We start from the raw sequence: 27,549 nt of genomic DNA on the forward strand, positions 1-27,549 counted from the left end.
GACTGAATGTAATTGAACTTTAGGATAAATAATGACAACTTTGTACAAGGTCAAAGGCTTGTTTTTCAAGGGAAACTAGAGTAGGGTGGCAGGTGGCCTAGTGGTTAGAGCGCTGGGCCAGTAACTGAAAGGTTGCCCGTTTGAATCCCCAAACCGACAAGGTGAAAAATCTGTCATTCTGCCCTTGAGCAAGGCCGTTAACCACCCACACCTGTTTCGGTTGGACCTCGTGTCAAATTGATGATAAAAATATGTTTAATTCAAATACAACTAAAATAACTTCACAATTTATGTACTTGAAATTACAGCCCACTTAACTTCTATGGCTTGGTCCACTGCCAATAACTGTAACGTTTGTCTGTTCTCACCTGTAGCAGATACTGGGTGCCCTCCCTAATGTCCTCAGCGAACACGGGTGTGTAGAATGCCTTGGTCTCGTTCTTCATCAGCCAGCGCTGGTAACGTGTCTGGTCATTGGACAGCTCTTTGAAGTTGGGCCTTCTGGAGCCCTGCGAACACAACACAAAGAAAATAGAGTCACGCTAAAGGCTAAGTGTAGTATTTAGTAACTCTAACAAAACAGAACCAGTTCCACCTTGCAGTCAAATCACAGGTGGATATATTTAGGCTACCAATTATCGTTAGAAAAAGTTCAAGTTGTCCTGAAAAAAGCACTAATTCAAACAACCTCTCTTAAAACGCCTATCCATGGAGTCTTGCTTATATCTAAAGAGGGGCTTCAGCGTAAGAAGCAGCCCTAAGCCAGAAAAGGTAAAGCCATTATGAGTGAATGTTTTCACTGTTGGCTGGTGTCGTTGTACTTGCACTTTTTTTGCAATAGAGAGAGTGAGTGTGTGTGTGTGAGAGAGAGAGAGTAAGCAAGCAAGACAAAGAGAGGGCACTATATTCCGCAGTACGCCCAGTGGACTTGGAGGGATATCCCGCTTATGGAGTGGCACGCCACGTTCTTTCCAACCGCTAAGCTAAAAACCGCTCCTCGCTCAAAAAAATAAAAAAATAAATGCCCCTCAAATTCACTCCATTCATTAAAATCACCATTTAATCAACACCCATCTATTTTTGTGACTACCTGGACCTACCATTTGGTTTTGAAGTATTGAAACCAAACCACATGATTTGAATGAAAAGTATTTTAATAAACATGAAAAGGTGAATGTCATATTAAACAGCATATAAACACTGTAAATAGGTCAGGAGCCAGACAGGGAGCATAAGGAATGAAAATTAATTATTTAGGCTATATTATTTCAAGGCTATAGCCTACAAAGAAATACATTGTGAAGCATTTTCAAGTGCGACACTAGGCTGGTAGGGAGGGACATAAAGCACTCAGCATTTAAACAACATTTCGTTGTATTAAATCATTAGTCTATAAATTGCACATATAGGCTGTGACTTACTTAGAATGAAATACAAATGAATCTAAAAATGCCTTATTAGGCTTGGTCTGAATATATTTTTAGAAACACCAGTTTGGCCAGAGTCTGTGGCTTCAGGCTCGTGCCTGGAGAGCAGGCCGGTAGCAGAGAATATCCTCTGCCCTGCTTGCAGAGCTACTGGGAATGCTGAACAACCTTTGGGCCACTCTTGCCAGGCTGGGCAGAGATGCAGAGTTGTTTTACTTATTTTTTCTCTCTATAGGTAGGCCTAAAAAGTTCTAAACGTAAAGCTGCTTGAAACTGGGAATATGCCGGCCCTATTGAACCAACATCAATTATGGCCTACTGTATAGATAATATAACAAAAATGAACACAACTTAAGAGAGCAGATTTTTTGTTTATAAGTACTTTGCTACAATGACACACTTAGCTAGCTACCCACCTCGTTCCTCTCTGTTAGCATGTGCACCATCATGCTTTCAGGATACGGGTCTTTTCAGATTCTACAATGATTCTTTAGTTGTGGACACTACATCACCACACTCCCTCTCTTGCCCTTGGTCCTCCTCATCTTTGTAAGACACCTTGATTTTTGCACCTGTGTGTTTTATCAGTTTCTTTATGAAAGTATTTAGCAAACTCCATGACAGTAGCTAAAGTAGCTATAGCAACACAAGTAAACTACAAATGCATGCTGGGCCAGGCATGCTCTGAGCTCGTGAAGTGGGCGCTACTGGAGAGAAGTTGGAGTGGCCAATAAGCCCGACGCTCCAGCCTCTGGGAATCTCGCTCCAGTCAAATTTGGCACGCTCCACTGACACTCTGGTGGAGGCAAATTGATTAAGGCCAGAGACTTTTCGCTGCTATTGACAGTAGAGCGTCAGTAAAATGCCTTTTCACATTGTGGGCACAGCGCAGGGACGATTACATCAGCCCAGTCGTCACACTGTCTTACTGGACCGGTCATTTTATTGCCCCCAGGTGAGGGATTTAGATTTAAAAAGTAGTTAAAAGTCGTAAATACAAAAAAACTAAATGGGAGCAATGACTCACTCAACAGGAAATGTGGATTTTAAAAGTAAACAGGGGACAAATAAGAGCAACACAGGAGTCCAGAACAACACAGGAGCCACTGTGTTCGGTTTCCTGTAAATCGGTTCTAATGGTCTTCATGGGAGTTAATACAGCACTTAGTTACCTGCAGTCAACAAGAAGTAATTATGACATTGCATTGAGATTGAGCCATAGATGAACAATGGACCCCATGAGACAAGTGAAAAACTATGAAATGGAGCCATGGTACAGTTCTGGGATGGAGCCAAAATGGCCTCCGGTTGGGCGACGTCTCTGGTTACTCACCGTGCGAACATGGCCGCAGATCATCAGGCCCACATTCTTGGTGAAAGCATGGACCAGGTGGAGCAGAGCCGGACGCGAGTTGGGGTAGCCCGTCATCACCAAGCACTGAGGTCTGTTATAAAACAAGATAAAAACGGAGTTAGCATGGATGTTAGCTAAATGCTAACAGTAAGTGGCGCACAAATTAACACAAAAGACCTAACCCGGGAGTGGTCTTCCGGAGAGCAACTGGCTTTTGGTTCCAAGCCTTTGCTCCAACACTGATTCTACAAGTTTTGAGGAGCAGCGGATCAGGCGTGCTAGAGCAGCGCTGAGACAAAAGCGTGCTCCCAGTAGCTCTCTAGGTGGGTTGACCAACAGCCACCGCTGGCTTAACCCTTTTGACTTTTTTTTTGCTAGGTCACATGCACACAGTACTTAATGCTTCATCTCACACCGTGTCTTCTCATGACCTTGAGAGAAGACGTCGTCATATCCTCGATGAGGAATGAAAACAGACCGAGAGCTCCAGAGTAGCGCACATCAAAGCAAATATGTTAAGCACATGGGATTAGGGGAGCCAGGAAGGGGGGGAGAAAAGGCCAGGAGTAACATGTTTGAATTCTGATGACAATGTCAGACACTCCCCAATCCCTCGCCAGCCGGCTAATTGCCATTGGAACGCTTCCAGGGCAAACGGCGCAGTCCGAATAGCATCTGTAGCGCCTCGTACAGTCCATGTGAGAGCGATTGAACAATAAAGCGCAAGATTGTGTTGTGGCTCGGACAACGAACGATTCATCTGGTTTAGCTCTACTGAAGCACTTTTCCTATATCAGTTTCTGAACGAGACCCACTGGGTATACTTGATTAAACTCCAGGTAAGTTTAATCAAGCATCACTAGAATGATAGTACTAAAGCATCACATATCTAGTTAGCTAGATAAAAAGGCTCAATAAACGTGGAATCATTCTAACAGAGGCCACTGCACAGTAGACCATAGTTGAGAAACGCAGTTCTATACCGATACCCTAATCCCCATGCTCTCTACCGTGGCTAGATAATGACCGATGCTAGGTTTCAGAGAATAGATGGTTTAGTCTAGCTCCTTTGTACTGAAAATAGATGGTTTAGTTTAGCTCCTTTGTCCTGAGGCGAGGGAGTGTGAAGGATGCCAATCATATGCCATTGTTGTCCCAGGTGTGCAGTTACACAACCCTCTCCAGGGGGGTGTGTCGTCCCGAGACCAAGAGAGGGCTCTGGCTGCAGCCTGACTCGACAAATAGCAGTTTCCTCCCCCGCTACCCCGTCTGCAGCCTGAGCCTACTGCAGCCTGAGCTTACTGCAGCCTGAGCTTATCTATAAGACACAGTGAGCATACGTTAGGGACGACTCGCTGAGCAGCATTGAACGGTAATTAAGTGAAGGATTCGTCATTAATCAAATTTGCCAATCAGATACTTTTAGAACTAACAGGGCAACAGCCTTTATGACAATTTGAATGATAGAGATTTCCTGAATACGATACATTTTACCCAGTAAATATTTAACAAGTAACATAATGAAACTTAAACACCGGGACGGGCGCTGGTGGTGAAAATTAGGTGGTTTAGTGACTAAAGAATCTAGCCTTTCGGGCTCACGAGTGAAGCAGCGGTCTAAGGCACTGCATCTCAGTACAACAGGTGTCACTGCAGTCCCTGGTTCGAATCCAGGCTGTATCACATCAGGGCGTGATTGGGAGTCCCAAATGGCGGCGCACAATTGGCCCAGCGTTGTCCATGTTTGGCCGGGTTAGGCCATCATTGTAAATAAGAATTTGTTCTTAACTGACTTGCCTAGTTAAATAAAGGTTAAATAAATACGGCGAGCGCATTTTGAAGACGAGACATACCTTTCCTTTGGTCTAAGAAGTGAAAGTGTGTGTATATGGGAGTGGGTTCTGTACAGTACCGGAAGTTCTTGATGTGGTCCTCAACACTGCTGAGATGCAGACTGTGGGTCAGGGCCTGGTGGTATGTCAGAGCCTGAGTGGAAGAGCCCCAGTTCACATCTGGAAGACAGGACAAACAGTCACATTCTGGAGTCAGGACCCTGTATGGGTGGCCATTAAGACGGTCAGGCCACTGGGGCAACTTCCATGCAGTGTGGGACTCAGTAGGGATGCTGTGTACGTGTGTGTGTGTGTGTGTGTGTGTGTGTGTGTGTGTGTGTGTGTGTGTGTGCGCGTGTGTGTGTGCGCGTGTGTGTGTGTGTGTGTATAGAGCTGTGTGAAGCTGTGACTCACCGTGTGTGTAAATCTGTGATGGAGAGCATTTGTGTATTAGAGATGCGTGTGAAACAGTGTGTGAAGCCATGTGTATATTTGTGGGTTCATACAAAGCCTCTCTGTAGATGTCTATATTGGTGTCTGGTGCTCTGCTGGGGTTTCTAGCGCAGGTCAGGTGTGTTTACCCAGAGGTCCCATATGGGGCCTTCCTATCATCTGGGGACCCAGATAGCCATCTGAGCCCTGTGGGGACCTCCACAGCCAGGCCAGAGAGGCTGAGCACCAACACAGACGAGGGCATGTAACAGCATGTAGCTGGTCCCCCACCTGCTGCACCCTCCCAGCTCTAGACATTTCAAAAAGGCCCCCGTTTAATGTCACAGTGCCTTGCGTGGGCGGTAAGCTTAACAGAACGAGCCAGCCCTTTGGCAAATCACCATAGAAACACCGGAGGGAAAGTCTCTTCATGTACTAGATAACGTCATAGAAGGAACAAAAAGTTGTTCAGAAATCCATATGCTAATTAACAGAAAATCAAAGTTTCCCACAAAAACATTTTCTAACCTGCAAATATAGCCACAAGCCACTCTTAATGCAATATCATATTGTGAATAGCCAGCTCATTTCGGTTGGATTCAGACAGTTTCCACAACCCTGCGTTTTGCTATAAATACATTTAAACCGTGTTGGCCTGGGCTGCACTGCAGCAGAGGGTGCATAACAAACACCTCATTGTGATGCAAATACTTACCACTTCACCAAAATACATATGTGCATCAGCAATAAAATAACTTGAAATATCAATACTGGGACCTGATTCACATTGTGTTCAAAGCATCTTTGGGCATCAAGGGACTGACTTCCAGTGCACTGTGCTAATGTGGCTTCATCATAGAGGTTGACATTTCAGCGGAATCAAAATAACTAGGCAATTATTTACTTTAACTGGTGAAAGCGTAATTTACATCGATTGACCTTCAATAGGACCTCTTTCGGGAAATATTTTTTGTAGGCTAATTCATGAAAGATTCTGCTATAATTGGTAAAGTAAAATAACCGATAATCCACATCAACGATAATCCACATCAAGTTTCACAATGAGCACCTATCTTGGCAAAATAACACTAGTCGCCGTTGAGGCAATCCAAGATGGCCGACTTAGCCTGTTGACAAGTCACTCACCGGGCTTCTTGTAGCTCACATAGATGTAGAGGCCCAGAACAATGACGTCGGTCATCAAGGCTGCCCACCAGTTGATGACGAACATGACCACGCAGCACAGCACGGCTCCGGCCAGGGACACCCACATGTTGTAGTACTTGAAGCTGGGGCGCCATCCTAGGGTTCAGCGAAACGTTAGGTGGACTCCCGTAGAAGGACCCTCATAAAATGCACTTGGGGGGGGTCAGCCATACCAAGGGGTGACAGCATATGACATTTGTCCTTCTTGTAAAAGACAGAGGGGCTGGAATGGGTTATATAACCAAATTTAAGGAAGAAAATGTGAACTTGAACAGAGGTAGAAACCAAAAGGTTAGATCAAATCTGCCCCTCATGTCTATGAAGAACCAGTGACTCTATGCCGAGCCGCTTACCATAGCTGAAAGCTCTTGTTCATTTACGACTTGCATTACGTCTTCACATACATGGTTTTAGTGAAATTACTGAATCATTAAAAAAAACAATGGGAGGCGGCTTAATATGGCAATGTCACTGAATGAATAAAAGCATGGATATGCACTTGGATTAAAAATGGAGTTAAAAATCAGAGTTAGCAACCAGTTAGAATATTGTAAGAGAATGTTACATCCACGGCTACTGGATACCCGTTTATTGGGTACTAAAGACACTAGACCAGTGGGAGTTTAGTAAACTGGAACAATGGGGCACAGTTTGACTGTGTGCACAGTTACACAATGACAAGAACTACAACAAAAACACAGGACCTAAAGGGTACATTGTTTGTGACGTCATTCTTTGCCACATGACTGTTTTTACATGCAGCCATGGGAGAGCGACAACGGGCTAGAGCCAGAAAAGAAGGCATTAGACATTGCCAGTTTGAGAGTTTCCAGAGGTGAGAAGCCAAGTGTCTATTGCCTTGCCTTTGGTGAGTCATGTACCCTTTAAGTCTGTGTAATTGAATGGTCTGTGCGGACAATGTCAGAATTAGATATCAACTCTACCTTCTGTTCTCCTAGGGTTTTTTGGTATTAAGGGAAAAACAAACGACACTTTATACAACGACTGCTGAACGATACAACAGGTTAAAAATATCACATTGAAAATGGTTAATCTGTTTCTTCCATCATGACGAAAGCATAAGTGATTTCGACTAGGCATTTCTTGACACGGTTAGACTGACAGTTGAAACTGAGTGGACAGCGTCCATCTTTGACCAACCGAGTGATAATTAATGACACTGTCCCATTATGCCCAAGCTAGCTTCAGTACTAAAAACCCCATCCTCTGGAGGTTTGACCTCCACACAAATCAGCTAGCTTCAGTACTAAACCCCATCCTCTGGAGGTTTGACCTCCACACAAATCAATCAGACAAGGGTGAAATCCAAAATACAGAATGTGTTACATTGAATAATAAAGAGCAGCACGTCGCTTTTCAACAGTATTGTTTTTAGCCAAGTACAGTATCAATTGCATAATATTACGTGTGTATTATGAGTCATTGAGACATTCCCATTTATTCCAAACTACTTTCCTAAGATAAAGATCGTAGTAGCCATTATTTAATAAAACAACTCGCCGGATATGAAAATGTTCAGATAGCTTAAGTAATGACATGCCTGAGTTATTTGGGAATGGCAAAGATAGATAAGACTCTATGCAACACATACCACTGGTGCCATGCATATTAAACAAGTCCTATTCACTGAGAATCAGAGTTAGGACTACCCCACCTCCCTCCACAATGTCAAAAGAGTCTGCCTCCAAGATGATTTGTCAGTTCCTATACAGGCCGTCATAGAATGGCTGTGCCTAGCTTCTAGGAAGACCGTCCATGGAGTGCTGTGTAAGTGTAAACAAATGTTATTTGTAATTATATAGTTGACATCAGTTTAAAAGGTATTCCTGGATGAGCCATTACATGTGAACCTACATTTAATAAAAAATAAATAAATACATTTAAAAAAAACTCCACTGGGTATGATGTCTTCTCCATGTGGCTAGCCTCTATAGTAAATGGACCGACAACTTGTGAGCCACCATTGCATAACTGCATTGAAGTGGTTTAAAGGGATGACTATTGTATGCCTTGTACTGGAAGTAATTAGTGTGGAAGTCCTATCATTTCCTATTAAATCAAGTATTTAAGCCAAAAGGACTTGTGACCAATGACTTAAGTTAAGACTCATGACTTTACTCTTAAAGAGGAAATCAGCAGTTGAAACATTTAAAGCGTTCTTCCCACCCGTTTCGGTAAAAAGCTGCCCCCCCCCTCAAAAAAAGGATTTAACAACTGAAGATTGCCCCTTTAACTAGCAAATCTAGGAGGTTTCTTCAGCAAAGTACCATATTTGTATTTGTGGCTATAGTCAGGACCTTTGTGGCAGTTTTTTTTGTCGTATTAAACTTCCGGTCTTCCTGCATATATAACTTCTCCACAGGAAATGAGGCCTTACCTGGCGAGTTGGCCAGAGAGGCCTTACCTGGCGAGTTGGCCAGAGAGGCCTTACCTGGCGAGTTGGCCAGAGAGGCCTTACCTGGCGAGTTGGCCAGAGAGGCCTTACCTGGCGAGTTGGCCAGAGAGGCCTTACCTGGCGAGTTGGCCAGAGAGGCGTGGAACACAGAGAAGTTGATGAGAGCATAGGAGGCCAGGAAGAAGTTGGAGATGATGGGAGCGATAACGTTCAACTGGGCTAAAATGAAACAAAAACATGGCTGTTTAGATTAGCATTTTGTATATGTTCATTGGCAACTGTCCATAGACCTTCAATAGTGCTCTTTAGGTAATTGGCATTCCCAAACAGGACAGAACTATACTACTGAATGTCACACTACAGACACATTCCTGACACACTACAGAATTTTGTATTGTGAATAAGTGTTGTCATTCGATGCAGAAACCTGGATAGCGTACTACGTACCAATAAGGATGAAGGCTAGAGCGATGCAAAACGTGAGGATGTAGCCGCGGAGGGGCTCGTTGTTCTTGCCGTAGCCCTTGGCAAACATCTCCAGGCCAGGGTAGATGTTGTCTTTGCATAAAGCCTGGAGGAGAAGGAACAAAATCATTGGAATTGGACACTGCTATACTAATCAGCGGATAGGACACTAGATGACGAAGGAACATTGGGATACGAGATCACAATCTTGCCCTTTATCTGCGTCTATGGGACAGTAACTAGCATAACAATGTTAGTATTTCATACAGTATGGATAGTATAAGCATAAACTGACTAGCAGGGATAGAGGAGGGAAGTGGTATCTGGGGAGGGTAGTCTAAGGACTTACCTGGAATACTTTGGGGGCGCTGACCAGAGAGGCCAGGGCAGAGGACAGAGTGGCGGAGAAGATCCCGGCGGTGATGATGGGTCCGAAACCAGACACGATGCTCATGACCTGAGGAAAAAGCATGTGAAAGGTTAAATGGCAGAGTTCATACGTTTCTTCAACAGCTTATGTCCCACCCGGGATGAAGAGGACCAAGTACGTTTTTTCAAGTTCCCCTCACTACTGTTGGATTCTGGGATAAACTTGGAACATTGCTATCCTAGAGACATGATACATCAGAAGTAAAACTATAGTATCTGAGGGGTGATAGAGACTGGTTTTTACATCAGAAGTTAATGGTTATCTGTAAGAGCCAGATGGCTTTGGAATGTGCTGAGTAGATGGGAGGAAGTCACAGGATTGCTATAGGGGATACGGGTGGAGGTCTTTGGATTAGGCATCAAGGGGGTTGAGGTCAGGTCAGATCCCCTTAAGGGAGAAGGAATGGTTTATTACCCCATCACTTTGTCTTCCAGTCGAACCATGAAAGATATAAGGATTGGAGAGAAGGAGGAGTGCCTAAATTGGAGTAATATATATATATATATATATATATATATATATATATATATATATACACTTGTTGTGGTGGAAACATGTTTTGTCTGAATGCAGCTGTATTGACCCTTTGGGAATAATTAAACTTGGTTAAGCTTCCATAGTGTCCTTAGAGTTTTTTTTACTCTGAGAATGAGAACCTAACACTACTCAAATGTTGATATTGCTACAAAATGGCTGCTGTTCTAGGTGGGAAACAGCATACAATCAGACATACCTGGAAGTCGTTCTGGAGTCCATATCTGCAGTTGTACAGGCCGTTGTCACTCTTGCAGGAGGAGAAGTCGTAGCCGAACTTGCAGGCGGCGTCGGTGCAGTTGGCCATGATCTGGGCGCTGTGAGTGTCGTTGTCGTTTCCTGTTGCGTCTCTCACGATGCATGAGCCTTTAATGAAACATACAAAATGTCAAACTTTGTCTCTGCAATATTTATTTGGTCTTGTTAGGGGCGAATACCACATACCAGTAGAAATTGCAACACCCAGGTAGACAATACCGGTGATAAGAATGGCCAAGAGTGTTCCTCTTGGAATGGCCAGTTGTGGGTCCTGTGAATATAAATAAATGCTTAGTCTCCAACATTGATTTCATATCAAGTCCCACCACACACACACACACACACACAGTAGGCTTTTAAATCAAGACAATATAGGAGTTCCATTGATTGTATATGAATTGAGGTTAGTCTTTTGCTTGTTTGTGATTTTGTTTAAACAATGACCTGGGGTTCTTACAGAAAGGTCTCCTGAGATGTTGGCACCGGCCAGAATGCCAGTGGCTGCAGGGAAGAATATGGCAAAGACTGAGAAAAATGATTCTGTGCCCCGGAAGTCCGGACCCATGTTCTCCATCATAATCCCACCTTAGAACAAGAGGGGGGGGGTTAAGCAAAACAGAGAATGCTGACAAAGCAAGCAGTGCGTATGTTAGGACAGTCAGACTCGATCTCAGAGCTGGGAATCAGGCCGCAAAGTCAATTTCAAATAATCCAATTGGTTTGGTTTTGTGATTTCAGAAAAAACATCTCTGGCACAATTTTAGCCAGTGCTCATACAGAGCTCATGACTTCAGAGAAAAATACATTCATTCAGAATTATTATAGGTCCACAATCCAACCGCCGCTAATGTGTCAATCTAATTGTCTTTGACAGTCTTCAATTTTGTTTGACAGTCATGTCAGTTTGTGTTATGTAAAGGGAGAACCAAAGGCGTCGTACTGTCGTAGCCGAAGAAGCCCTGCGACTCCTTGGACTGGAGGGGGATGAAGGAGCCAATGAAGTAGTTAAAGATGGCTGTGATCAGAACGACCAGCAGGAAAATCTGAGCCTGTGGACAGAATGAACATATGGACAGGTTAGCTCGACTTTCACCACACCTCCCAACTAAAACTAGCACTAGTCACATGCATTAAATCTAGCCAACTGCACATCAAAGTCTGCATTCACTCAGTCTGGAAGGAATTCTGCCTACTTGAGGCTCGACATCAGAGACAAGTTGCAGTTCAATATCACCTTAAGTTCTAGATAGTCGTAGTTTGAGAGCTTTATTCAATCAAACATAGTTGTATGTCATCTTACCTTGGCCTCCCATTCCATTCCTGCCACGGAGATACCCAGGAGAAGGATGACTGTGATGGTTCCGACGATTCGGATGTCATTGATTTCATCAGTCATGATGCAATCCACGCTCTGTGAGAAATTACAGGAGAATATGAACTTCACTGTCAGGCCAAGAGGTAGGACAAATCCTCTCAAATTCATCCCTGGCTTTCCGCTGTTCAGATACTTTGCGATAATGGCCATTTGAAAAAGCATTGCAAATATTTTGCAAAAGTTATTTTCAACAGGTTTACAATTTAATACTTAACTCATAAAATAGAATGTACAATGCAACATACAGTAATGCCAAGAGTGTGCAAAGCTGTCATCAATGCAAAGGGTGGGTACTTTGAAGAATCTCAAATATATTTTGATTTGTTTTACACTTTTTTGGTTACTACATGATTCCATGTGTGTTACTTCATAGTTTTGATGTCTTCACTATTATTCCACAACGTAGAAAATAGTAAAAATAAAGAAAAACTCTTGAATAAGTAAGTAGGTGTGTCCAAACTGACTGGTACTGTACATTAAGCAACCACTTTTAGAAAGGCCCAAAACATCGGACCTCATTTTATTACAGAGCACCCCTAAAACACAAAACAAATTGAATTCTGATGAACAGAGAACATTAACCTCGAATACATTTCATGCCGCTTAGAACTGACGCCAATGGCATGCTTCAATCAGCAAAGCGCAAAACAACTACCCTTGTCTGTGACTAAGGAGTGACCAAATAGGCCATGATTGTACCGCGCCAATCCTTGGTTAAACTACTTGAAAGACCTCGGAAGGAGAAGAGTCATTATTATGAATTTTGCATGAGCCAAATCTTAAAAATAGCATGGGTTTTCAGTCCTCCTTGCAAACAACATTGAACAACATCATGAGAACCAAAGCCCAATTAGATTAGGCTTATTGCAGATGTTGAAACACTGTTCCAAATGGTAGACTCGGTCAACATGGACTAAATTAATCAGCAAAACCTTCTGAGTAAAAACCAAAGATGTCCCCAGAAAAAGCAATTAAAAAATGCCTAAAAGAAAGTATTGAAAGAGTGAAAGAAACGTAACCGTCGATGACGACATGGGGAAATATTCAGTGACTTACCACAAGGAGCTCCACGACGGTTTCGGCAAAGCCCACCACGTACATGGCGACGGCCACAGCGTTGGCAAAGGCGAAGATCAAACCGATGGAGCCGCCAAACTCTGGGCCCAAACTTCTTGAGATCAAATAGTACGCCCCTCCTGACAGACAGACAGACAGAGACAGATGGACATAGCATTTAAAACTGGGTTTCATTTAATGTCTCTCATAAAAAAAGGTTAAACACAAATCGTTTAATCAAATAACTGTCATATGTAGGCTAGCCTATTGCATTTTCCTACATTAGTCAAACCTTCGCTGCAGTGCAGCACACTCCTCTCAACGACACGCTTAAACCAACATATCAGCTCAAATGAGAGTGGAGATGGTAGAGTAGCTCCAAGATAGGAGACAAAATTAATTGACACATTTAGCTGCCCGATGAGTTCGTAGTGCGACAGGCTGAGCAGTGTCCCTCGTTGAGCTCTCTTTATGCCATGTCTCTGCTGACAGCTTTGGAGAGCACTTCAGGTGCTCCTACATACACGAGTGAGGGACAAGACAAAGGCAGGAACCAAAACGACTCATCTCTGAGGGCATGAGTAGGTAGAGAAATTCATGTGGGATCATGCTTGATTTTTTTGCTGGTTCTTTTCGTTCCACTTAAATCAAGTACACTCAAGCATCAAAGTCAAACTACAAAACCATTTTCCAGAGAGCACATTTTGATTTGCCCTTTTGAAAGGGGCATTTTTATATTGAGAGACCATTTGGAGGGAGATGTGGGAATAACTGGAATACTTGGAAAGATTAGTTTGGATGGGATTAGAAACCTACACAGTGCTGTGATTAGGAGTATTACAGTAAACCCTACGAAAGGCATGTGATTTCAATCTACTCTTGACACTCAGTTCACTGCATCATAGTGCACCAACTTCACCCTGCTAAAGCAGGTGCAGTAGCAGCAGGGGGGACGTTCATGTTTGAACACGTTACAGATATTACCAAGGGGAAAAAAAGGTTTTAGCATTCCACCCAAGGGTAATGGATTAGCCTACTTTGAAAGAAATCAATTCAGAGGAGGAGCTGATGGTTACTGTGCTGTTCTAAACAAAAACAGCCACTATGTGGAGCCTCCCTTGCTGCCTGACGCCAAAGACAATCGGGCAGTGGTAGACGTGAAACCTTATGAGAATGAATCGAATATGCGGTCTCCAGGAGGAATACCCCGCTGAAAACACCAATATCCTTTACTATGATATAGTTTCATCTTTTCCTCACTAGGATATTTTAAACAAAATGGAATCCTTGGTTTTCCCTTGCCCTCACAGAGACAGCATCCTAATATCCATTTCAGACCTCCCTGCCAGCTCTCAGTGACTTGAGGGTGAACCACTGATTTAGAAACAGACGATTGAATTTCCCCTCATGCTGCGAAAACTGGGAGCAATGTGTGGCCAGTGTTTTCCCCCCCATCCTTTCATTCCACTCCAAATGAACCAGGGCACATCTCGTTGAGGTCCTCAGAGAATACATCTTTAGTTCCGTGGATGAGGGAAGTAAACGATAGCCAGGTCCAGCTGGTAAAAACCACACCTGTAGAGGACACCTAATTCCATATCCAAACACAGGAGACTAAGCAAATGTCATGTGAGCCGGCCACTGCTCTGCAGGTTGCATATTTCAATTGATTCCAGAGAGAAGTTCAATGTTAAGTAAGTTTATGGGTAGCGTGGGAACCCTCAGCCCAATTAATCCAAACATGCCAAGAAAAGGGAACAAAACAGTACTGTAAATCAGCATAACGCCACCTTAAGCAACTCATCAGTCAATTATTATGAGAGACGAGGGTAGAATTAGGATTGCAAACCTGAGCACTGAGCAGATTGTTGGCGAGCCCTCTCTTGAATGAATATAAATTGAGCTGCAGTATTAATCTGTTGGCGAGAGTCATTTCTATGCACCGGTGGCTAGTGTAGTGTTCTCAAAAGAGCAGAGGTCAGACGGAGCTGGTAAAAACAGTAAACAAACTGGCTGGACTGTAATAGCAACAATGACAGTCTTGTAGTCTTGGTTTCTAACAACATGCCCTTGAGCTTTTTGATTAAGAGTTTCTGTTTTTTGTTATGGGTCCATAACATTATTATGTCTAAGGGCTCTCTGTTCAAGACAGAACCAACAACAGCTATCAAATGTTTGCTTTGAAGATTAAAAGGCAACACACCTGCAGCCATCGACACCTGAAGAGCTACTGCGTCACCGGAGACGATCAAAGAAAGACTTGTGACCATTACCACCAGACATTAATTAGGTCTACGCTGATGAACATTGGCCAGGTGGGGTGCCCTTCCCATGACCTCCCAATCAACCCACTGATGAATGTTTGGTGATCTGACCTGATGCCATCTCCGATTACACTAGGCAACACCGGGGCAGAACGTTCCATACTCCCAATTAAAGCCACTCCACGTTTTCTTTATCCTCTGTTAATGGTTTCTCAAAGTGAGGAGGAATTAACATGGAGTGGGCTTGGAAAAGAAAAACAACTGTTTCTCTACTTATTTACATTTGATGCATGCTCTGACACACCCCTGTAGATTTGCATAACTTGACTGAAGGACTATGATATGATTGGACGAGAGAAGTGATTTGCATCAGAATTCTAGCGAAAGAGAAATCAGCAAGTGATCAGGCAAGTCATTATTAAATCTGGCAAAGGCACTCTCAGTCAGGCTCCTGTTGTTTGCAATATCCTGACCTTCCTCAAGGTAAAGAGATTAGAGAGTGGAGGCGATGGCATATCTAGGGCCCGGGGAAGGAGGGAGTTAATTAAAACCCAATGGTTTTGGATGTTAAGAAAAATGTACAGTGAAATTGTCCTTGACTTCCGAGGGGGAGAAATTTGAGCTGATAATTAAAGAGAAAATCAGCTTCCTCACAGAAGGAAAAAAATTACTCCGATAAGGGATGTAACAAATTGAAGGAAAACAACTAACTTCTGGACTTCCATTCACAACTATTACCAGCTATGAAAATTGACCAATACTAACCCAATCACCCATCTGTTGTCTTGACTAAAGCATGTGCTAATGGTGCAGTGGCACACTCGCACGCCACTATTCATAGTTGTTCGGCTCTTTATTTTATTTATTTAACCCTTCTTTTACCAGGTAAGTTGACTGAGAACACATTCTCATTTACAGCAACAACCTGGAGAATAGTTACAGGGGAGAGGGGAGATGATTGAGCCAATTGTAAGCTGGGGATGATTAGGTGACCATGATGGTATGAGGGACAGATTGGGAATTTTGCCAGGACACCAGGGTTAACACCCCTACCCTTACGATAAGTGCCATGGGATCTTTAGTGAGCACAGAGAGTCAGGACACCTGTTTAACTTCCCATCCGAAAGACTGCACCCTACACAGGGCAATGTCCCAATCCCTGCCCTGGGGCATTGGGATATTTTTTTAGACCAGAGGAAAGAGTGCCTCCTACACCACTTCCAGCAGCATCTGGTCTCCCATCTAGGGAGCAACCAGGACCAACCCTGCCTAGCTTCAGAAGCAAGCCAGTAGTGGGATGCAGGGTGGTATGCTGCTGGCTAAACCTCACAGCTGTTTCAGGTGGATATTTAGCTGAGGTAAGATGAATAGCCCAGCTCAACTCACCCCAGGGCACCCCGGACTATACCTGGATGAAACCCTGACTGACTGCATCCTGAAGCCAGATTGAGTTATACTTGCCTGCACTGCAATGACTATACCTGGAGAGTCAGATTTATTACACCATCAGAGAACGAGCCTTCCGTTACACAGGTACTATAGACAACACTACTTTTCATGATACATTAGCAATTCATGTTGATTTACTCATGCGTTTTATGGTTTCATAGAGGGATGAACATGGCAACTAACTAGTCTTATAGTAGAGACTAGGCTTGGAAGAATTGGGAGTCCTTGGGGGTTCTTTGGAAGCGCCTTTTAAAGATGCAAGTGTTCATACCTCCTCGTACAAAGCCGTTGGTCGCAATCGCTGAGGTCGAAAGGCCGGTGATGGTGGTCACAACTGTTGCCATGAGAACGATCACACAGGAGAGAACTGTGAAAGAAAATGGAGGTCATGATTGATTCAAAAAAATACAAATATTTAAAAAAAAGTAAATCAGCATTAACATTTATAGAAACTTCTAAGAGGCAAATAACTGCAATAATGAGCAGCCAATTATCTGCTTGTTGAGGCTCTCCCCTCTTTCGCTCGCTCTGCCTCTCCTGGCATTCACACATTCTGAGAAGGCCTGTGAATAGTAGCGGCGCCGCTAGAAAAACAAGCTAGTGTGTGACAGTTGACTGCATATGTCGCCATGTGGCAACATTTCGCATCTGGACAGTGAATGGTCGAGAGGTGAGCGGAGGAGGGATAGTCGGGAAGGTGGGGGTTTGGTGGTGAGGTCGTGTGTGAGTGAAATTATATATTACTGCTCAAAACAATAAAGGGAACACTTAAACAACACATCCTAGATCTGAATGAAAGAAATAATCTTATTAAATACTTTTTTCTTTACATAGTTGAATGTGCTGACAACAAAATCACACAAAAATAAATCAATGGAAATCCAATTTATCAACCCATGGAGGTCTGGATTTGGAGTCACACTCAAAATTAAAATGGAAAACCACACTACAAGCTGATCCAACTTTGATGTAATGTCCTTAAAACAAGTCAAAATGAGGCTCAGTAGTGTGTGTGGCCTCCACGTGCCTGTATGACCTCCCTAAAACGCCTGGGCATGCTCCTGATGAGGTGGCGGATGGTCTCCTGAGGGATCTCCTCCCAGACCTGGACTAAAGCATCCGCCAACTCCTGGACAGTCTGTGGTGCAACGTGGCGTTGGTGGATGGAGTGAGACATGATGTCCCAGATGTGCTCAATTGGATTCAGGTCTGGGGAACGGGCGGGCCAGTCCATAGCATCAATGCCTTCCTCTTGCAGGAACTGCTGACACACTCCAGCCACATGAGGTCTAGCATTGTCTTGCATTAGGAGGAACCCAGGGCCAACCGCACCAGCATATGGTCTCACAAGGGGTCTGAGGATCTCATGTCGGTACCTAATGGCAGTCAGGCTACCTCTGGCGAGCACATGGAGGGCTGTGCGGCCCCCCAAAGAAATGCCACCCCACACCATGACTGACCCACCGCCAAACCGGTCATGCTGGAGGATGTTTCAGGCAGCAGAACGTTTCCCACGGCGTCTCCAGACTCTGTCACGTCTGTCACGTGCTCAGTGTGAACCTGCTTTTATCTGTGAAGAGCACAGGGTGCCAGTGGCGAATTTGCCAATCTTGGTGTTCTCTGGCAAATGCCAAACGTCCTGCACGGTGTTGGGCTGTAAGCACAACCCCCACCTGTGGACGTCGGGCCCTCATACCACCCTCATGGAGTCTGTTTCTGACCGTTTGAGCAGACACATGCACATTCGTAGCCTGCTGGAGGTCATTTTGCAGGGCTCTGGCAGTGCTTCTCCTGCTCCTCCTTGCACAAAGGCGGAGGTAGCGGTCCTGCTGCTGGGTTGTTGCCCTCCTACGGCCTCCTCCACATCTCCTGATGTACTGGCCTGTGTCCTGGTAGTGCCTCCATGCTCTGGACACTACGCTGACAGACACAGCAAACCTTCTTGCCACAGCTCGCATTGATGTGCCATCCTGGATGAGCTGCACTACCTGAGCCACTTGTGTGGGTTGTAGACTCCGTCTCATGCTACCACTAGAGTGAAAGCACCGCCAGCATTCAAAAATGACCAAAACATCAGCCAGGAAGCATAGGAACTGAGAAGTGGTCTGTGGTCCCCACCTGCAGAACCACTCCTTTATTGGCGGTGTCTTGCTAATTGCCTATAATTTCAACCTGTTGTCTATTCCATTTGCACAACAGCATGTGAAATGTATTGTCAATCAGTGTTGCTTCCTAAGTGGACAGTTTGATTTCACAGAAGTGTGATTGACTTGGAGTTACATTGTGTTGTTTAAGTGTTCCCTTTATTTTTTTGAGCAGTGTATATAAAAAGAGAAATTCACAGACTCCCAAGCTCAACTCCAGGGTGTCGTCTTACCAATTCCCGCCTGGCCCACGATCCATGACATGCGGATGAAGAGCATCACGCCCCAAATGTTCAACATGCAGCGCACCTGCACAGAGGAAGGGGTGGCAGTTAGGACGCATGTCAGGTAACGTGAACACTTCACTCAGCAGAGAGCCTTCCAATAACCTGGTCTTGGAACATTGTCAGTGGGAATCCACTGATTAGATATCCAAGACCTGGGCCCTGCTTTTCAAAAGTTATCGGATAGAATTAAATGCATAGAAATACAATGAAAAGAACGGGAGTACCATTCAAGTCAATGATTTCTACGCATTTAATCCTATCCGATAGGCAAAATACAGATAGATAGGCGTAACTTTTGAAAAACTGGGCACTGATGAGGATTCAATCAAAATTTGAACCGAATGTTAAAGGGCAAAATTCCAAACCTAGTGAAAGTAGCAGTTTCGCCTTGGCATCGACTTGTCTATTCAAAATTGCTACAAGCACCAAGATTGCAACTTAAGGTCAGAAAAACGGTTCAAACAGGGATTAAAGTCCTGATATAAATTGGAAAACTTTGGACAACAATGAAATACATGATATTAAAATGTTGATATCCGTGTATGACATGCTAAAATAAATGTTGGCTGCCCGACTAAGCCTGGCCAAGGCTGATGTAAGTAAAAAATAAAATAATAATAACTAGCCTATTCAAATCACTGTCAACCTCTAAGAACATTGATTAATATCTACCACAGTTTTATCCATTTCAAGTGCATAAAAATCATTGACCACGTTTCCATCCACAGTAAAGACCCAATAAAAAAATGACAGCAGTGATGGAAACAGGAAGTTGTGTACTTTTATAAATGTCGAACAATTTGTTTGTTCGACATTGTGGGATCTTTTTGTGTATGTAAAATTAATTATGCGGGAAATGGCAGTGGAAAAGTCATTTATGTGCAAATATTGATATAACTGTTATTTCGAAGTACACTTGGAGTCATGCAGTGACATGGTGTGTGGTCCTCCCACCACTACTCGGGAAAGCATGCAGTTCATTAGCCTACAGATTAAATACATTATGACAAATGTCACAGGGTGGTGAAAGTGCATGGTGATGAGCTTGATGCTGCTTTCCAATAAATAATCGAGGGTCTAACTCCGGCGACATGATGATCGATGCTTGACAAATAAAAATATCATATCCATAACAAACTCATCATGTAGACTAGCCACCCCAACAGCCTAGCCGCACTGTCTGCAAGCTGTTGGCTAGAGCGCAGGTGCCAAGACCAGAGTAGACACATTTGCTATTTAACTCAACAGTCTGTGACAAAACTATCAGTAGAGTTGAAAATTGAGGATGCAGTTAAAAGTACTGTACATTTTGAAAACTATGCACTGTGTGATAAGTAGCTAAAACAATCTTTCCCCAAACTCGGTCCTGGGGACCCCAGAAGTGCACGTTTAGTTTTTTCCCCCCTAACACTACAAAGCTAATTCAAATAATCAACTAATCATCAAGGTTTAATTCTTTGAATCAGCTGAGCAAGGGCAAAACAAACAAAAAAACAAAATGTCCACCCTTGGGGTTCCGAGGACCAAGTTTGGGAAACACTGTGCTACAACCATGGCAGATGCTCACACAAGAGCAGGGCTGTCAAACTAATTCCATGGAGGGCCTAGTGTTTTCTGGGTTTTCTTTTTTCCATTTCAATTAAACACTAGACAACCATGGTGAGGAGAATTCCTTACTAATTAGTGACTTTAATTCATCAAATCAAGTACAAGGGAGGAGCGAAAAACTGCAAACACTCGACCCTCCTTGGAATGGGTTTGACACATGTGCACTAGAGTCTCAGAAACATGCTATGGCCTGGACAGACCTAGAAGGATTAATCAGCAAAAGCAATTCTTGCTAGAATCCTGTAGAGTGTGATCGACACACACCTCAATTTGTTTGGTGACATGCTCATGTAATCTACCACTTTAGTTTTTTTTCTATGCTAAAAATATATATATATATATATATAAAAATAAAAGGGCAGCCACGGGACTTAGTCCAATGATAATGCGTGCATATTGATATTTGAATTCCAAATAAAGTTTAAGTAACCATCTGGGACCTTTATACTACAGAGCCTAATTGTGGGAGTCTGAAGGAATTTTCTGTACTTTGAATGAGGGGGCTTCTTGCGGTCAATTTGCAGTCTAGAAATGATTAGCATTTATGTTCCGCCCCCACCCCCCGCAACCATTCGCTCAACAAAAACATTGTCCCACGGCTGAATCTAGATGATCCCTGGTCTATGCCATTGAACACTGTGTTCAAGAATAACTTGAGGACACTGCATTCCCTACAATGTCAGGACTAAAAAGAGAAGTGCTTATGCAGTACCAATTGTAGAGGCAGAAATTTCACATTGGTCCTCTGTAGCGCAATTGCTATAGCATGGCTCTTGCAACGCCAGGATAGTGGGTACAATTCCAGGGACCACCCAGGCGTAAAACATTTATGCAAGCATTACTGTAAGTCACTTTGAATGAAAATGTCTGCTAAATGAGAGAAACACACACAGATAGTGTCACATAACAATAAGGTAACCAGGAGGCCAACGCTCTCAAGATGTCAAAAATGTCCGACCAGCGTGTCGGTTGAATACTCACCAGCACCCCTTTGATCCATCCGAACTTGACTGCTCCCTTGGGCTCGGACGCCTCCTTGGCTGCGGCCTCCTCGGCCGGGGTGAGCTCATCCCCGTTGGCGAAGCCATCCTCAAACGGCTCCTGCAAACAGAACAAGACAGACAGGCTATGGTCAGCACACAATGGAAAAAGACCCTTATTAAAGTAATGTGCAGTTGACACAATCTACAAGATCTTATTTTGATCTTTATCCGATAGAGAAAACTCCCTAGCTTCCACACAGACACCTATTCATCTGTGGTTGTATTGGCTGGAGAAGGTCAAACACAGGAAGCATCCCTGCTGTGCAGAGACAATGCCGTGAAGTGGGTGGCTACCCCACTGGGTTGGTCTCTCAGTGCCCACCGCCCCATGCTGTTCCATCTATGTTGCGCAGGACGCCCCCAGTCTGCAGTCCCACCCAGCCCACCCTCACCAGGGACAGCACAGGAGAGGAAGCCACGCATTCCTGTACGCTCTCGTTGGTTGGCCCTCGCTTCATACTCGTTGGCCCTCGCTTCCAAACCCACTGGCTACAGGTTATCTACAAGTCTCTGCTAGGTAAAGCCCCACCTTATCTCAGCTCATTGGTCACCATAGCAGCACCCACTCGTAGCACGCGCTCCAGCAGGTATATCTCACTATCTCAATTCCTTCCAGTTCTCTGCTGCCAATGACTGGAACGAACTGCAAAAATCACTGAAGCTTGAGACTCATATCTCCCTCACTAGCTTTAAGCACCAGCTGTCAGAGCAGCTCACAGATCACTGCACATAGCCTATCTGTAAACAGCCCATCTACCTCATTTCCCATACTGTATTTATTTATTTATTTATCTTGCTCCTTTGCACTCCAGTATCTATACTTGCACATTCATCTTCTGCACATCCACCATTCCAGTGTTTAATTGCTATATTGTAATTACTTCACCACCATGGCCTATTTATTGCCTTAACTCCCTTATCTTACCTCATTTGCACTAACTGTATATAGACTTTTTCCCCCTACTGTATTATTGACTGTATGTTTTGTTTATTCCATGTGTAACTCTGTTGCTGTATGTGTCAAATTGCTTTGCTTTATTTTGGCCAGGTTGCAGTTGCAAATGAGAACTTGTTCTCAACTAGCCTACCTGGTTAAATAAAAGGTGAAAAAAATATTACAAAATATTTCAATTCAAAGGCCTTCACAACATACCGTTCCTGGTACTCCCCACCGATTAAGGCAGAAATAAGGCCCAGAAAAAGAGGAAGCTTGAAGACAGGATCTTAAAATTAGCCTAGACTTCCTGCTTTACGGCCACTGAACCAAAGGCTGACCCCAAACGACATTTTACACATGTATAGTGATTAACCCAATCGCCACTGGCAGTGTGGAAAAATAAGTAACCATCGACTGCATGCAAACGTCCACCCAGCTGCGCGCTCGAAAGGGTATTGATGTTCTGCCAGCGTTCAATACACCACTCAGGCCCAGAGAGGGCCAGATACGGGTCCGCAGTCTTCATTTCAGGAAGATTGACACAGGAACCGGAGATAAGGTCTGGCCAACGTGACAATACAGGGCTTGTTCTCGTCCACGGTCCTTCATTTACCTAGGATTGGCATTCCAAGGCCCACGACGCCACAAAGTCAGTTGACGTACTGTGCCCTCAGGCACATTAGAGGGTGATGAGAGACGACGTGGAGAGTGTTCATTGAATGTATGGATGACCTTGGGTTTATTGATAGCCCCAGTCCATAGGGTGACCGTGTTACATTACAAAACAGATACAGGCTGGCTGATACAGCAGGGGCATTGCCCTCAGTGTTCAGTGATAAGGACAGTGATGTTCACCCCGCTCCAGGCACTAGGAGACGGACTCATCATGCTAGCTATCGGATGGGCAAATTTATTGGCCAGCGTTATCGAGTTGCAGAATAAAGCGCCACCATTCCACGATCATTTATTTAATTTGTTTCAACTTTCATTCTGCCCATCATGTACATAGTGACTCACTTAACTGTTTTGGAAGGTACGCTACTGTAGCTACTGATCAACCAGTGCCGAATGACTCTGCACTATTTTCTACCTGTAAAGATCAATAGATCATGAGAGAGTCATAAAAATGAGTTGATGCTAGATGTGGTCTCTACATGAGTCACTCTCAGCTCTCAGGACAAGTGTCTCTAGAGAAAAAAAAAAGTGAAGAGTGGAGTTTCTCCTCCTCCTCACACCCTTCCCTTGGGGTTCTCTTGTCCTCTTCCTCAGCATTATGCGCACCTCCTTCAAGGACGACCCACCCCATCCCCTTTCACTCATCTTAGCAACCACCGGCTGATGCCTGAAGTAACACAGTGCTACACTCAGCCACTTAACAGAATAGCCTACCAAGTGTTTGTGTATTATCTGATGGTAAAGAGGATTCTGTTGGGAAGCTCTGACACCATCAAACAAAACGTAATCCTCGCTTTTGGTTTTGTGTATACAGGAGATTAAACGGGTTCATGGAAGGATGAAACCTATGGGGGGAAACGTCACCATCTACTCTAGCATGTCGGGTAGGTAAATTGATCGGAGGTGTGGTTCCATTACAATAGATGTATAAATAGGTGTGTAAATTATAAAAGAGCACGGCGCTTCTGGCATGTACCCCAGCATGTGACGGGGATGGGCTGTGTAGAGGGAAGGGTGCTCAGCTTTGCCTCGCCAAGGCCATCTGTCAACAAGAGCTCCCTGCCTGCGTCCCCTAACAATGACTCAGCAGCTTTGCTGGGGTCTGGTAGTGGCAGGTACACTGGGCTATTGAGGGAGGTGATGGGAGATTCTAGGAAATTAAAAAAGGGATGGTATTGTCGGTTAGGGTTGTCAACGCTCCTCAGTGGGGGACCTGTGAGTCGCTGCCAGGGGCCAGGTGAGAGGGGGGGGGGCATGTGGGGACAAGCATCGGGAGGGTGGGATGAACAGCAAACACATTGAGCTAGGAAATAGGTCTCTACTACTGCCTCAATAGGTCTGTCTAGTCAGACCACTAAGTAACCAACCTCTTCTCAAACAAACTAGCGCTTCTCAGCTATGATAGCAGCGAGACTGAAATTTGACAGTCCCAATTCCCAGCTCACAAGGAAGAAATCTTCATGAAAAGCAGACAAACTAAAATTCTTGTCATTTGCTCTCAACACAGGAGGAAGGGACGATCTGGAAAACAACCAATAGTATTAGGTCATGGATAGACCAACAATAGATTAGCTGCTAGTGAGGGGCAAGACCCAGAGCCTCAGGAAGTGAGTCATGCATCCCATCTAACTCTGTCTCTTTGTTAGTCAGCAGCCCTCAGGGCGTCTCGGAGAGTTGACTGGGACACAGGAATCCTCTGAAAGTCGTTGAGCAGGTAGGCATGACATCAGCCACTGTTGGAGAGGAGCCTTGATGCTAGCTAGGTCGGTCTGGAATATTTTAAGCGGATCAGCAGTTTAAAAGAATACCCATGTTGAGACATGTCAGGCTCATGTCAGCAAACTACTTACTCCGCCTTCTAGTGAGTCTAAAAAAAAGTCACTACAATCTACAGGGGGTTTTAAAAGCCGGGAAAAAATTCACACATCTAGAACACGTCCTCTAATCACTTTTGGCATGCTCATGTCCTGAGCCCGAGAGATTACTAGCACATTGACCAGGAGTACAGTCTTTAGAGCTAAAAATTACCTTGTCAGTCATAAGTATGTGTTGAATGTTAACTAGTCAATTACTCAGTGCTTTAAATTAATAGCCAATGATGATATCTTGGTAGAGCAGGTGGTCAGTGTTAGTTACAAAGATGCTCGCTTTTTCCCTGAGCACATTATAGGCTAATTCTGTCTAATTCTGAGCAGTAGCAAATACATTTTTAAAATCCTGGTGTACAAGACACCTGTCTGATTCTCACCTGTCTGAGTGGACTGATCCATTGTGGAGGCCGTGGGGATGGCACAGTCCATCACTCAAAGACATATGGTACTAAAAATGTATATGGTTATATTATGTAAGAACAATGGTGCAACACTAATAAAAATATTATTTCATAACAAACGCGCTTTGGATTGCGGTCGCTGTCCACTGTACTGAAACACATCAGTACACTGTTGAATTGCCGCCATTTCCTAGACCAGGTATTCCCAAACTGGATGCCGCGGGGGTACACCAAATAAAAATGTAATTCACATTTTTTTCCCCTTCACATTTTCAGACAGTCCATTTATATTTTCCAACTGGGCTATACATTTGGGTGAGTCCCTCCTCCCCTCACCTGAGTAGCCTTGTTTCACTGCCAAAAATAAAATGAAACCATCTAGTGTTCAGCAAAATAACAACCCAATGTCAAATACAGGTAGCCTAGTCAAATAATTAACATCCAATCACATTAACCGTTACTCTCTCGCGGGAAGACCACTAACGGTCCGTATGTAGCCAAACGTAGCTGCTGCTCATGTTGGCATCTGTACTGATGACGCTAAAGCCATGACAGGGAGACATAGTGGAGTGGTAACACGTGTGCAACAGTTGCTCCCGACGCCACTTGTGTACACTGCAGCATCAACCGCAAGGCTTTTTATGCCAAGAGAATGCCTGACGTTTTGGACACTACAGTGAAAATGGTTAACTTTGTTAAAGCAAGGCCCCTGAACTCTCGTGTACAGTTGAAGTCGGAAGTTTACATGCACTTAGGTTGGAGTCATTAAAACTCGTTTTTCAACCACTCCACAAATTTCTTGTTAACTATAGTTTTGGCAAGTCGGTTAGGACATCTACTTTGTGCATGACAAGTGATTTTTTCCTACAACTGTTTACAGACAGATTATTTCACATCATTCACTGTATCACAATTCCAGTGGGTCAGAAGTTTACATACACTAAGTTAACTGTGCCTTTAAACAGCTTGGACAATTCACGAAAATGTCATGACTTTAGAAGCTTCTGATAGGCCAATTGACGTCATTTGAGTCAATTGGCGGTGTACCTGAAGATTTATTTCATGGAAAATTAAAAAGAAATCAGCCAAGACCTCAGAAAAAAAATTGTAGACCTCCACAAGTCTAGTTCATCCTTGGGAGCAATTTCCAAAATGCCTGAAGGTACCACGTTCATCTGTACAAACAATAGTACACAAGTATAAACACCCATGGGACCACGCAGCCATCATACCGCTCAGGAAGGAGACGCATTCTGTCGCCTAGAGATTAAAGTACTTTGGTGCGAAAAGTGCAAATCAATCCCAGAATAACAGCAAAGGACCTTGTGAAGATGCTGGAGGAACCCGGTAAAAAAAAAAAAGTATCTATATCCACAGTAAAATGAGTCCTGTATCAACATAACCTGAAAGGCCGCTCAGCAAGTAAGAAGCCACTGCTCCAAAACCGCCATAAAAAAGCCAGACTACGGTTTGCAACTGCACATGGGGACAAAGATCGTACCTTTTGGATAAACAAACTGTTTGGCCATAATGAACATTGTTATGTTTTGAGGAAAAGGGGGGATGCTCGCAAGCCAGAGAACACCATCCCAACCATGAAGCAGGGGGTGGCAACATCATGTTGTGGGGTGCTTTGCTGCAGGAGGGACTGGTGCACTTCACAAAATAGATGGCATCATGAGGCAGGAAAATTATGTTGATATATTGAAGCAACATCAAGACATCAGTCAGGAAGTTAAAGCTTGGTCGCAAATGGGTCTTCCAAATGGACAATGACCCCAAGAATACTTCCAAAGTTGTGGAAAAATGGCTTAAGGACAACAAAGTCAAGGTATTGGAGTGGCCATCACAAAGCCCTGACCTCAATCCTATAGAACATTTGTGGGCAGAACTGAAAAAGTGTATGTGAGCAAGGAGTCCTACAAACCTGACTCAGTTACACCAGCTCTGTCAGGAGGAATGGGCAAAAATTCACCCAACTTGTGGGAAGCTTGTGGAAGGCTACCCGAAACGTTTGACCCAAGTTTAAACAACTTAAAGGCAATGCTACCAAATACTAATTGAGCGTATGTAAACTCCTGACCC

General features: G+C 44.0%; 1 protein-coding gene across 2 annotated transcripts in view; it reads right to left on the minus strand.

Annotated features, from left to right (window-relative positions):
- The window catches only part of slc12a2 (solute carrier family 12 member 2), an 82,582-nt gene that overhangs the window by 17,876 nt on the left and 37,157 nt on the right, over nucleotides 1-27,549 (minus strand). For both annotated transcript variants that reach the window (XM_014143165.3, NM_001123683.1), the window contains 16 exon segments: nucleotides 21,519-21,638; nucleotides 18,876-18,951; nucleotides 16,770-16,865; nucleotides 12,786-12,925; nucleotides 11,655-11,765; nucleotides 11,295-11,403; nucleotides 10,812-10,939; nucleotides 10,541-10,625; nucleotides 10,296-10,462; nucleotides 9,482-9,589; nucleotides 9,115-9,238; nucleotides 8,785-8,886; nucleotides 6,192-6,347; nucleotides 4,694-4,793; nucleotides 2,761-2,872; nucleotides 369-509 (listed from right to left, as the gene is read on the minus strand). In XM_014143165.3, the coding sequence (XP_013998640.1) occupies nucleotides 369-509; nucleotides 2,761-2,872; nucleotides 4,694-4,793; nucleotides 6,192-6,347; nucleotides 8,785-8,886; nucleotides 9,115-9,238; nucleotides 9,482-9,589; nucleotides 10,296-10,462; nucleotides 10,541-10,625; nucleotides 10,812-10,939; nucleotides 11,295-11,403; nucleotides 11,655-11,765; nucleotides 12,786-12,925; nucleotides 16,770-16,865; nucleotides 18,876-18,951; nucleotides 21,519-21,638 (1,875 nt within the window).

This window comes from Salmo salar, chromosome 01 (genome assembly GCF_965601325.2).
Source record: "Salmo salar chromosome 01, fSalSal1, whole genome shotgun sequence".
In the NCBI taxonomy this organism is placed as follows: domain Eukaryota; kingdom Metazoa; phylum Chordata; class Actinopteri; order Salmoniformes; family Salmonidae; genus Salmo; species Salmo salar.